Genomic DNA, 12,984 nt, shown 5'->3' on the forward strand with positions numbered 1-12,984 from the left:
TACTGATCTAGGGCATATATACCGATTTAGCTTCACATAAAAATATGGTATGTGTCCATCAGAATTCTACCTCACTATAAAAGCCAAAAAGCAATTAAGTCTTCAAAATACTGTACAATGAGCACCACATTTTGGCAAAGAGTTCAACATATTCCATTACAGAGGATAGACATTTAATCCATTACTCTTGTGGAAAGAGTCTTCTCAATTCATGAAATATTCAATTTATCTTTTTTCTATTACTTCTAGCCTGTCTCTGCATATGGTTTATATCTGCCAATGTGTATTTTAGGTTTTACTATTGTATTATTATAAATATATTGCATATAAAGTCAAAATTAAGAGCAATTGTATTTTTGTGAAATATTTTGTGTGTACATCTGGAAACAAATCACAGAGAAAGGTTTAGTGGTTTTGGTTCACATAGATTTTAAAGAACTAAAGATTACTGTCTAAACATTTAAACTTGCATAAATTCAATTTGTGTAGGATATAAACATGAACCCCAGAAATTTTTTCAATGATAGGTAGAATTGACCCATTATTCAGGTTGTGTGGTATTTCTCATGATAAAGTTGCCTTTAAAGTTTTTTAGAACTATATGCAATTGCAGTTCTTTTGGCTAAAATGTTCCATGTCAATGGACTATGACAGATTCAAGCTTTTAAACTGGATTTTGTTTTACAAAAATAAAAGTCAAAATTATTGAATCTGGATTGAGAGCATTCTAAAATCTTGTACAGTGTTTTTCCTTTGTTCAGCTGTCTTGAGATCCTTCCTTTCTGAACTACAGAGCTTTACCTCTTCCCTGACCCTGACTTGAAAGGAGGATGAAAATTCAGGAGGAGAATGGCTTCACATAGAACCTCTTGACGTGTGAGAAAATTTTCTCAAGATCTAATCCTTGGATTGTATCAACACAGGCAGCACAAGCTGCAGGGGAAGAGTAGAGACTGCATTTAAACTCTAGAAACAGTAGGTTTAGTTGCAGGCTGTTCAAACAGACTGACCACCTGTGGGAAGAAACCAGCCACAGAAATGAAATGCTACATGATAGAACAGAAATTTGTCTTCTTTGTCCACATGAATTATGACTTGTTATTGTCTTCGGTTATACTTCTCCTGCTGTTGTTTCCAGAGGATTCAACTTTATACAGTACATTTTCACCAGTGCAGTATGGTTATTCATAAGCTCTCTCTCCTTGTACAAAGTAAGCAGCATTTAATTTGATACCCCACTAATTTCTTTTGACATTTTTAAAATCCCAACACCACAGCATCTGACTTCTTCACTGATATTAGTAAGTCTTCAGAAATGAACAATTGCTCCCATTCTTCAGAAGAGAAACCTGTACACTGAATCTGTTCTGAATCAAAGATATTCACCAATTTTGGATGCTCAGCCTGAGACAACAGAAAATAATTTCTCCTGGTTCAAAGTTCTTGATGGTGTTTCACTCTTTCCATAAATTTCAGTTGTTTAGCTCCTTAGTATTAAACCAGCTGAGGAATGCATAACTCCTTATGTGCTGTAAGAATCAGTTTGTGTGGACAGAGCACCACATGTAAGTTTTGCAAAACCATAGGAATAGAACGCTTCAAAGAGATGCTTTACATCCTTAACCACAAAATCATATTCTGCTTACTCCCATAGTTCCCATACTCATTTTTAACACACTGCACAACAAAAGAGGTAAGAGTTTCTGCACCTCCCAGTCATGACATGCACACAAGTCTTTCCTGTGCATGGTATGGAGAACCTCCAGAAGAAAAAGAATGCAGCAGCATAGCTGCAGATACTCATAACACATGTCCTTCAGACTGTGATGATTTTTTCTTTCTGGGCGGTTTTTCTTTTGTATAATACAAAACACTGCTTTAAAGAACAACTAGAAACATATGTTCAGTACAAGCAACACTATCAAATGATTGAGACACTAAGCATAGGAAGTTTGTTTTTAAAAAGGACAAAGAAAACTGAATTAGTAACAGACATTTTGCTGAGCACAACTTTCATTTTAGGAACACAGTGTAAAAGTTCTAAAATTCTTTTGCCCCTATGGAAAAGCCATTTCCTTCATTCATCAAGCTGATTAGCATTAAGTGGTTAGCAGGTCAAATATTTTGCAATGTTAATAAATTAAAGTACCTTCATACAAAAGTAGCGTCAAAATTAAAATCATGTATTTCAAATGCAGTTTTAATTCTAACACTAAATAATTTTAAAGATTTTGCATATGCCTTATAATGTAACTTATTCCACATTCCCCTCCATTTGGCCAAGACAAAGTTATACAATTGAAAAGCAAAAGCACAACTTCAACAGCTGGAATACTGAATGCAGTTTTTCATGTCTCTTGCATAATTGGGAGTAGATGACTTACTTTGAATTGTAATGATGACTGTATTAAGAAATTTTTAACCTTATCTTAATTTCATTCTTAAATCCAGGCACACTAGATATGTTTTCTTTTCTTTATTAAACTGGAATCCACTAAGCCTATGAAGGTGTCCCTGACTTGCAGATTTGCTATCTTTGCTGACAAGGCAGGACACTCATTGCTTTACTCATTCAATACTCAGTAAGTTTGAGCAGATGTTCACAGAACAGGGAGAAACAGGAGAAAACATACAGAGCCTCTGTGATACAGGCAGCCATCACCAGTGGGCTGGCATTAGACTACTCCTGGCATGCAGCTGATTACAAATGTCAACTGGTAGCTTCTGGCTGCACCAGAACCTGCCATACACAACCACATGTGACCTTCCAACCAGTGTTCAACAACTCACAGCCTGGATACAAGGGATAGAATGGGATTTAAAGAAAAAACACACTGATTTTTTTTCAGAAGCTAAAGTAGGGAATAAGAAAACAGCAACTAGTCAAGGTAAAGAAAAAAAAAAAAAGACAGATAACCCTGTCCCACGCACTATCAGCAACCTTTGAATTAAGAACAGCTTGTTTCCATTCTGATTCAGTGGAAGAGGCATTCATGTGGTAACTATCATAGTAACATCTGAGCAGACTCAGTACAGTAGCAAACATTACCAGCTCTCTCAAATAAGAGTCCGCACTTTGACTCCCTCCAGCACCGAATTTGTTTGCCTTAAGAACTGCAGAAAATGATCCAAGTAGGTTATGGAGACCAGAGGCTTCCTGAACCAGATGTTACCAGAGTTGAAGAAATGAGTTCTACATCTTGTTCTCATTCTCAAGCAGGTTTTGGCCCAGAAGATGATCTTTCTTTGATATCTGACTGTGCTGTTCAAAGCAAAATCCTTGGCATGCACCTGCCTTTCTAATGCTTCAAGAGGCAAAACAGACATGTCTGAGGTTATTCACAGGTCTCTACAGCACTGAACATACCAAATCCTCTGCTGTTACTGGTTCTCCTTTCTTGTCATTAGCCACCACCATTTTCCCCAGTCTTTCTTTCATATCTTGAAGGCTGGTGGTAAGTGCCAGGATGGCCATAATTTCACTCGCAACAGCAATATCAAACTGAGCCTGTAAAGTAGAAATGAGAATCATGAACCAAATCAAAGTCAGCTGAAATACTCATAGGTGATTATCAGGAATAAACACAGGAAAGATAAATTTCACACTGGAATTCAAACAAGTTCTAAATGGTAACCTACAGCTTTTGAGATTACGCAAAACTAGAGTAACTTGTACGTACAGATTGGGCAATGAGCTGCTGGAAAGCAGAGCTGTGGAGAGGGACCTGGGGCTCCTGATCAATGGCAAGTTGAACATGAGCCAGCAGTGCCCTGGCAGCCAGGAGAGCCAAGCGTGTCCTGGGGAACATCAGGCACAGCATCGCCAGCCGGGCAAGGGAGGGGATTGTCCCACTCTGCTCTGCACTGGGACAGCCTCGCCTCGAGTGCTGGGGGCAGTTTTGGGGCCATGATACAAGAAAGACATAAAAATAGTGGAAAGCATCCGAAGGAGGGCTATAAAAATGGTGATGGACCTTGAGGGGACACCATATGAGGAATAGCTGAGGTCACTTGGTCTGTTTGGCCTGGAGAAGAGGAGACTGAGAGGAGACCTCATTGCAGTCTACACTTCCTTGTGAGGGGAAGAGGAGGGGCATAAAATGATCTCTTCTCTGTGGTGAGAAGGGCCCAAGGGAATGGCCTGAAGTTCTGCCAGGGGAAGTTTAGGTTGGAAAAAGGTTTTTCACCCAGAGGGTGGCTGGACACTGGAACAGGCTCCCCAGGGAAGTGGTCACAGCACCAAGCCTGTCTGAGTTCAAGAAGTGTTTGGACAATGCTCTCAGGCACATGGTGTGACTCGGGGGATGGTGCTGTGCAGGGCCAAGAGACAGACTTTGATGCATCCCTTTCAACTCAGGATATTGTATGATTCTGTGAACTTCAAACACCTTATATTCCCTCATTAATATTCTCCATTACGCTACAGTTATTTGAGGACCAGCATTGCAGACTGCTTGGCCCCCCCTTAGCTCACATTATCCTTAGAGATGCTCCCTGAAGGACCAAGAATTTTTTTTCTGTGGCAGAAACAGAAAATCACCAGATGTTTTTTGAGTTTTACTGGCCTGAGCAAAAGAACACAGCATTGTGGAGGGTTTTTTTTAATTTTTTTTTTCTGTAACAATCTCCAACAGCTTTTTATTCTGGTTTCAAAAACATTCTTGCTACATTTGATCATTCTTTTTCTACTTAAGCTCAAAATTTAGAGTCTATGCTGTTAGGTCTTGTGCTTGACCTCTGAAAACGTAAAATACATCTCTGCCCCTTTTTTTTCCTAAATGAACAAATATGTAAGTCAAAAAGCACCAAGAACTATATGTGGCATCAGTTCTATCATTCTTTTAGAAACAGCGTTTCAGCACAATGTAAGTAATAGTTTTTACTTCTCTTTAAGAGCTTGCTGTATAGATTAGTAGTATTTGTACTAATTCACTATTAGTAAAACTCAGGCCACATGCTGTCAGAACATAAACAGAGAAGAAAAGAAAAGCCCCTAATGTATTATGTGATAGGAATGCAATGTTGGCAGTGATCAAGAACTGCAATTTCTTTAGTAATCTCTCCATCTCCAGCAATTAATGTCTACATAAAGTTTAGTAACTACATCCTACTGCTATCCATGTAAGAAAAAAGCCCCAGGACTGTTTCTATCAGACCTCTAGCAGATGTATCCCATACTAATACCAGAGGAATCTGTTGAAATTGAGAGCTTTGTCTGTTTTTAAGAAGCATCTACATAGAACATACACCCCACCACTCTTGTGCATTTGCCCAGTACTTTTAAGAGCTTCTGCCCTTTTTTAACCCATGTTCCTGCTTTTAGATTTTGACAGCTACAGTCCAGAGCAGCCTTATTCAGGCTGACCTCTATGTACCCACATGTTTAGTCAAAACTTCTGAAGACACCTGAGCACTTTTCTGCTTTGGGTACAGGCAGGGAGTCATACATACCACCAAAAAGAAAAATTATTCTGTAACTGAGATTTTCGGCATAGGGATTCAAGTGAAATGCTGAAATTACAAAACAGATTTTCTGTATCCTTTGGAAGCAGTTCTATATGCAATGAACTTTGTTAGTGTTGTGATGACATGGATACCACTATCTTCTCTGAATTTGAGAATGTCCTCAGTAAGTCACTGCAGCATATGTAAGATGAGAAATAAGCCTGAGAAATCCATGTCCAATCCATATGGTAAAATACTTCTAATCTATCAGAATGCTTATCAGAAGACCCACAAAAGACATTTTCATTATCATTGCTTCTATATAAACCCAAAAGAACAGGAAAAATAATCCCAGGTAGATGCTCAAAGAGTGATATAAAATTTAATTGAAAAAACAGGCACAAAAGATTGTAGTAGCAGGTGCTATTTTAACTCTAATAACCTTTATACACCTATGAAGTGCTGACAGAAGTCTTAGCTGCAAAGTCAGTTTTCTATTGATGAAAGGATCCACCCACATGGATTCAATTGCAGGATCAAGAGCATCAGTCATGTAATACTCTTTAGAAACCACAGCATCCCTGTTCATTAAAATGCAGACTTTTGTGCCTGCTGTGCTCTGACATTTTACACAGGTGTCATTGATTTTAAGAGTGCTAGAACATCACTCCAAATATTTATAAAATGCATCTGTTAACTATGAAGTCCTGTTTTCTCTGGATCTCTGTCTAGGCTCTGAAATGAGTTTTCCTAACTGCTAACTCTATTTCTTGAGTCACTAAGTTCATGTTAAAATGTGAATGGATATGCATCAGTCCAACATCTCAATATTGAAAGCATTAATTTTAACTGGAAAAGTACAGAAGCAACATTTGATAGCCATATTGTCAACTGCTACTCTATAATAAAATAACCCACATTTAACTCAGCAGTACAATTACAGTGGTAAAATACTACACAGCAAGGCTGGCAGAACCCGGCTTAAAACCAATAATCACATTGAGTTGCTGAAAAAAATCTAAACATATGAAAAGGTCTCAAGCGTTGAAGGAACTCATACTAAGTATAATATTTTGTGGTCCTAGCCCATTATCAAAAATGAATATTAGCTAATACTGAATTTCCTGTAAGCTACAGACAGAAAAATTTCTATTTTGTGTGTTCAAAACCAAAACAAGTGAGCATTTCTAGTGGAAGGCATCCCTGTTTAGGGCAGAGGGGTTGGAACTAGATGATCTTTAAGATCCCTTCCAACTCAAACTGCTCTAGGATTTTATGATTTCTCTTTGAAGTTCTTCTCTCCAATCTGACTTAGCTTTACCTGCTGCAAAAAACATAGCACTATGTCTTGGTCTCTTTATTTAGGCATAAGGCCTAGAAGAGGTCTGAAACCATAAATAAAAATTCAAGCTAGGATTCCCAAAATGTGTGAGAACCTTCTCTCTACCACAAGAATTGTTAACATCAAAATATAAAAACAGTCAGAACTTAATGATCCAGAATGTTATATTACAAGATCTTCATCAAATTAGGAGCAACACCACATCATCACAACGAGTTTGCTCCTCCTGATACTGCTGTTCCACTCTGCGTTGTTTCAGAAATTGATTTACCTACGTTACACCAGGAACACTTGTTCGGGTGGTGTTGGAGAAGTCTGGCTTTCAATTTATCAGCAAGTTCTTTAATAAACTTCCAGAATCTTTCATATAGTAATGCAGGTTAGCTTTTTACACCACTGAAAAGAATGCACATACTTATTTGCTGAACTATCCCTTCAAGTCCACACAAAAAAGCAAGTACATGCTCAGAGGTCTTATATTTCAGATTCTCAAATTTGAGATGCATTACAGGGAAATGAGAACTCTGAATAAAAAGCTTATTTAAAAAAAAAATTAAAATTAAATTTAAATGTAATTTGAATTACATGTATCCTACATAAATTGTTACAAAGATTTAAAAAAAAATTAAAAGTCATACAAATTAACTTTATGAGGGCATAAAGGCACCCTGTCATAGGACAGTGTTAAACCTCTGATACATGCAATTTTTTAAGTGCTTTCAACACATTGTGGAATATGCATTGGTTTCTGTTTCTGAAACTTGAGATTCAGTTACTCATTAACACAATCAATTTCACTGCAAGATTACTATACAACAGCAACAGACTTCAATATTGCAAGTACACTGAAAGAACTGCAGAAACTCTCCCAGCCTCTCCAAAGCAAAGTCTGTCCAGAATATGATCTGTTAACTGCCTTTACATACCTGACGGACAAATCCTTTCTCTGTATTTGCCTGCCCAACTGTTACTTTGCGCAGGAATCTGTCATTTGTATCCACCACTGAAATAAGGGAATAGCAAAAGCAAAACATGTTAACAAGGTCTCGGGAAGATGGGTTTTTTGCAGACATACCTGTTTTTACACATGTAAGGTTCAACTCCAACAGTGTAACCAGATAACCACACTTTTCTCTGTTAGCACTGGCACGGACTTGGTTGCTCCCTTCTAGTTGATACCATTTGATGACAGGTCAAAACAACTCAAATACAGTTTATTTGAACAGCATTTGAAGCTAACAGATTCTTAATACTCTAACGTACAACTTAGTATTTTACCTCCATGAGAAAAATCAGTCTTAGTAGGTACAAAGCACCAGATCTACTTCAAATTATCTGCTTCATCACAGACTTGTTAAGAATTGATTTTAAGACTGCATGATGTTGGTTAGACTTGGTAAGTTCCTCTTTTAAAGGATGATTATGTTGTCAGGTTGCTTCTTCCAGACAAGTATCTTCCACACACATCACCGTAACTAACTCCACATTCAGCTGCACAGCATTTAAAGGAAGGTTGGTTCGGTTTTTTTGTTTCAACTGTCAAGATAAACCACCTGCTATTTAACACAACTTCAATCTCAGACAATCATATTTCTAACCTGGAAACACTTTTGGTGTTGCAAGGGCACCAAATCAATGTGTGGAACTGCAGACTTCTAACAAACATCACAAGCCAAGTTCTCCAGTTCTGCACTTTCAACACTCAACTTCAAACCTGCCGTTGTAGTAGCCAAAAGGAAGGACTGAGAATAATCAAAGAGCTCTCTCATCTGCTGAGAACTGATCAGGATGCTTCCTGGGTAGAAACATTAGGAGGACATCCTGCATGACATCATCAGCTCTAAAGTGAAGACATGGATTTGACAGATGGACCACTCGGTGAAAGTAACCGGCTGGACAGCTGCACTCAGAGTTGCAGTCAATGGCTCAGTGTCCAAGTGTGTTCCAGTGATGAGTGGTGTTTCTTGAGGCCTGGTATTGGGACTGGTCTGTTTAACATCTTTGTAAGAAACATGGACAGTGGGACTCAGTGCATCGTCAGCAGGTTTGCTGATGATGCCAGGTTGTGCACAGTGGTCAACATACTAGGTGGAAAGAAGGGATGCCATCCAGAAGAACCTGGACAGGTTTGAGAGGTGGGCCCACTCAAGAATCATGAAATTCAACAAGGCCAAGTGCAAGGTCCTGGTTTGGGGCAATCCCAAGCACAAGTACAGGCTGGGCAGAGAATGAATCAAAAGCAGCCCTGGGAAGAAGGACATGGGCCTCTTGGTTAATAAGAAGCTCAGTATGACTCGGCAATGTGCACTGGCACCCCAGAAGGTCAACTGTGTCCTGGGCTGCATCAAAAGCAGCATGGCCAGCAGGCTGAGGGAAGTGATTCTCACCCTCTACTCACTCTTGTGAAACCTCATCTGGAGTGCTGCATCCAGCTCTGAGGGCCCCAACATAGGTTGTGAACTTGCTGTACAGAGGAGGGCCATGAGGATGATCAGAGGGCTGGAGCACCTCTGTTATGAAGACAGGCTGAGAGAGTTGGGGCTGCTCAGCCTGGAGAAGAGAAGGCTCCAGGGAGACCTTCTATAGCACCTTCCAGTACCTAAAGGGTCCAGAGAGGGACTTTTTACAAGGGCATGCAGTGATAGGACAAGGGGGCACATCAACCCCTACAGAAAGCAAAAATAGACTCTCTCTTTCTTACAGGCTCTGTAATCCTAGAAATGCTTAACTTTGCACCAACCCTAAAATAAAGGGTGCAAGGTACTCTTGATAAAAGTTCAGCCTGTAGCTTGGCAGTGAACTCAATCTTCTGGTAGATTTGAGTCCTGTTCATTTATAAGTGGAGAATCCAGGGACCTCCAGAGAAGTTGTCTGTACTCAAGGTTAGTGAAATCAGCTCCTTCCACTTCTCCTGCTGCTTTTGGAGATTAACAAAACTGTCTGCACAGAAAAGGATGACATAATTACCCAAGAACAAGAGGGAGTTTGAATCTTAATCTTACACAACTCCAGTTCAGGCTTGTGAGTGAGCTGGGAGAAAACCAAGATTTAAGTCACTTCCTCCCTTCCTGGGCATTTCTCTTGGGGCTGTTATAAATACCACACATACCTTCTTCCCTCTACTTGGTCTTTAGGCCCCTAATTTCTTCAGGAATTCCATTTAAGGGATGTTGCAACAAAGATTTGGCTAACTCTTTTTGGTTTCTATATATACACAGTCATACTCTAAAATTCTACACTCCTGGCAGAAATGGCAGGACAGAGCCTGGTACATGGAAGCTGTAGCCTTGCACCAAGCTGTGGTACCATATGGCACTGTGAAGCCATATGGCAAGCTGATCCCGCCAGCACAAACTTCTCCCTTCTCTTCCTGGGAAGCTCAGTCTCACAACACAGTTTAAGCAGACCTAAATGTCTTTCCAGTCTACTTCTGGCACCTGAGGGCAGGAACCAGCATTCCCACCAGTGTGGACAGTGAGCTGCTTTTTTATCTGGTCCTTCCTTACGAAATCATGTAACCTAAACACCCTAACCATGAAATTGTAACTGCCCCAGCAACTCCTGGTCACTGAGATATACTTACCTTCTCACTGTGGTCACTCATTCTCCAAGAAGATTCCAATAGCTGCACTAAGTAGTAATAAAATAAGGAATAACTGGTTTTGCCATAAAACCAATTTTTCCTTCTCCAAATCATCCCTCTTCCTTCACCCAAAGTAAACCTTTGACTAAGGTTTAGGTTCAAATAAGTGTTAGGTTTAATGTATCCGCTTCCTTATCCTCTAGAGATGTAAACAGAATCTGAATACCAGCGGAAGACTAAGAAGAGGGAAGCTTTCCCACTTTTCAGTATATTGTACGTTTTCAAGTTAGTTTAAGCTGACAATGAACTGAAAGTTTGTGGTACTTCTATGGAAACAGGTCCTGACTAAAATTAATTTTCAGAAAATCTGAGAGCTTAACTCTTCTTCCCTACAAATTCCCTGGTATGTAACAAGCTTCCTAGACATATGGACTGCAGAAACAGTCCTAAATAAAACATTCTCCAAGTTATCTAAACCATTCCTAAACTCAGGCTTTTTTCTGAAATGTTTAAGGTACGTACATCATATAGAGCTGTGTGGAATAGAAATTTCACTAACATTGGTTGAGATTAATTAAATAACTCCCTTGAGGTTAACAGCTGTTGAGCAATGTTGCCTCCTCCCAAACCCATGCTGATAAAAAAGAGGAGTCATATTACACTAAACATTTATATTACTTCTTCATCCTAATACAGGTCTCTTCCAGACACACTGTGTGACTAATAAAAAACATCTTCTGCCACATCCACAGAATTATCTTGAGAAAAATACCCCAAGTCTGAGATTACATGCACACAAAGGGCACAGTAAAGCATGGCCAAGACCCCTCCCTTCTCAATAGATTCACCCTTTTTTCTAAGCATCACAATACATTCCATGTAACAGTGATAACTTTAGTATTTGAGAACTAAGAAAGAAAATAAAATCCAGTGGTATTTAGCCCAAAACTTTATGCAGAGTTTACTTCCCTAAAGAAGAAAAAGATAGGTCTAGAAATTGAGGTAAACACTGAAATCTGACCCAGCACTAGAACTGGAAAAAGCAAAGGGGAGTTGTCTAAGGGTATCAGAGTGGATATCAGTTTGCTTGGCAACAGTACCACATCTTTCACCTCTTTTTCCAAATGAAGCAAACAACTCAAGAGACTTCAAAAATCAGAAAAACACATAATCCCTTAAGCCTATTAAGTCTCTTGAGCTACCCAGGCTGCTGAGCTTGGGAGGATGAGGGACCAAAATCAAGAAGAATAAATACAAATAATCTAGAGCCATAACAGACACAGTTAAGAAAAGAATGGCTAAGATTTGCAAAATGCACAGAAAATACACTTTCATATGTCTGAAGAGGTATTACCTAATGTGAGAGAGACCAGGGACATATTTAAACTGTCAAAGAAACCTACCTTTCAGAATTTTAGCAAAGTCTCGAGTTATTGCAGATACTTGACCAAGTTTAGAGCAACATGCTGCACCTGCATTTGTTATGCACCCACACTTCCCACTTGCAAATTGGTTATTCTTACAGTCCGAGCAGAAACAGCTCTGATTCAGGTAAAATTAAGCAAATTAGGAAATAAAATATGATGAAATCCAAGGTGAAGTGAGCCTTTCTGACTACATACCTCTTTGCCATGTTATGGTTGATGGGTCAATGTCAAGGCGCACAAATTTGCTGATCTCCTCTTCTGTTAAAGTCTCAGGATCAGTCTTGTTTATTCCCAGCCTCTAAGCACAAACAAGTTCAAGAAGTGCAATGAAATGGCTTGTTTGTTTCAAATGGTGTAGCTGCTCTGGCCTATCAACCCCACACTTACAAATGTAAGTGAGGAGTTTCAATCTTAGTAATCCTGTTTTGAGAAAAATGTAACCTGATCCCATAATGATTCCTTTACAATTGACATCTTGTTAGATATAAGGAATCATTACACTGAGAATAATTCACAGCAAAATAATTCAAATATATTGGAAATTATGATTCATGTTATAAATGCTATAAATGTTATAAAGCCAAACTTCTCTTTACTCAGTTGCAGCTCATGTGAAGAGAGAAATCCATTTCAAATATAGACATAGTTGGTATGTCATGAATAAAGTAAACACTCCCCCTCTTTCCCTAACCTGTTATCTGTAACTGTAAACAAGAACAAAATGAAAATATTCCAGAATTCCAGTGGAACAATCTCCGAGCCTGACTCTGCCTTAGAGTCAAGCAGGCATCATCCCCATTGTAGTTTACTGACATTCAACTGAGTAGTGCAAAAGCTTAAAATGTTGTGAGAACTCTTTTTTCCCCCTGCCAAAACAGAAGCTGGCACTACCTCTTATCCTTCTTTCTACCCCCCAATCCTGTTGCCATCTGATGACTGAAACATGACCAGTCAGGACTCATAAGCCAACAACAAATATGAAACTGGCCACAGAAGAGCTGGAGCTGTTCTCAAGGGTCATATTTAAGGGGTTCATATTATCTTTCTCCTACACTAATGGACTGTGTTCCTCTCTAGGTTTTTATCAGAGTGGCAATCTCAAATCCAGACATGTAATTCATATATGAATTGCACAGGAAGCTCTTCTGGAAGCATTCAGCAAGAAAGATGGGATGAGAAAATATACT

General features: G+C 39.1%; 1 protein-coding gene across 1 annotated transcript in view; it reads right to left on the minus strand.

Annotated features, from left to right (window-relative positions):
* Nucleotides 1-12,984, minus strand: part of MTHFD1L (methylenetetrahydrofolate dehydrogenase (NADP+ dependent) 1 like) — a 146,620-nt gene that overhangs the window by 96,225 nt on the left and 37,411 nt on the right. Inside the window, 3 exon segments of the mRNA XM_019290081.3 lie at nucleotides 3,368-3,508; nucleotides 7,714-7,790; nucleotides 11,993-12,095. Coding sequence (XP_019145626.2) covers nucleotides 3,368-3,508; nucleotides 7,714-7,790; nucleotides 11,993-12,095 — 321 coding nt within the window.

The sequence above is a fragment of the Corvus cornix genome, chromosome 3 (assembly GCF_000738735.6).
Source record: "Corvus cornix cornix isolate S_Up_H32 chromosome 3, ASM73873v5, whole genome shotgun sequence".
Taxonomy (NCBI): Eukaryota; Metazoa; Chordata; class Aves; order Passeriformes; family Corvidae; genus Corvus; species Corvus cornix.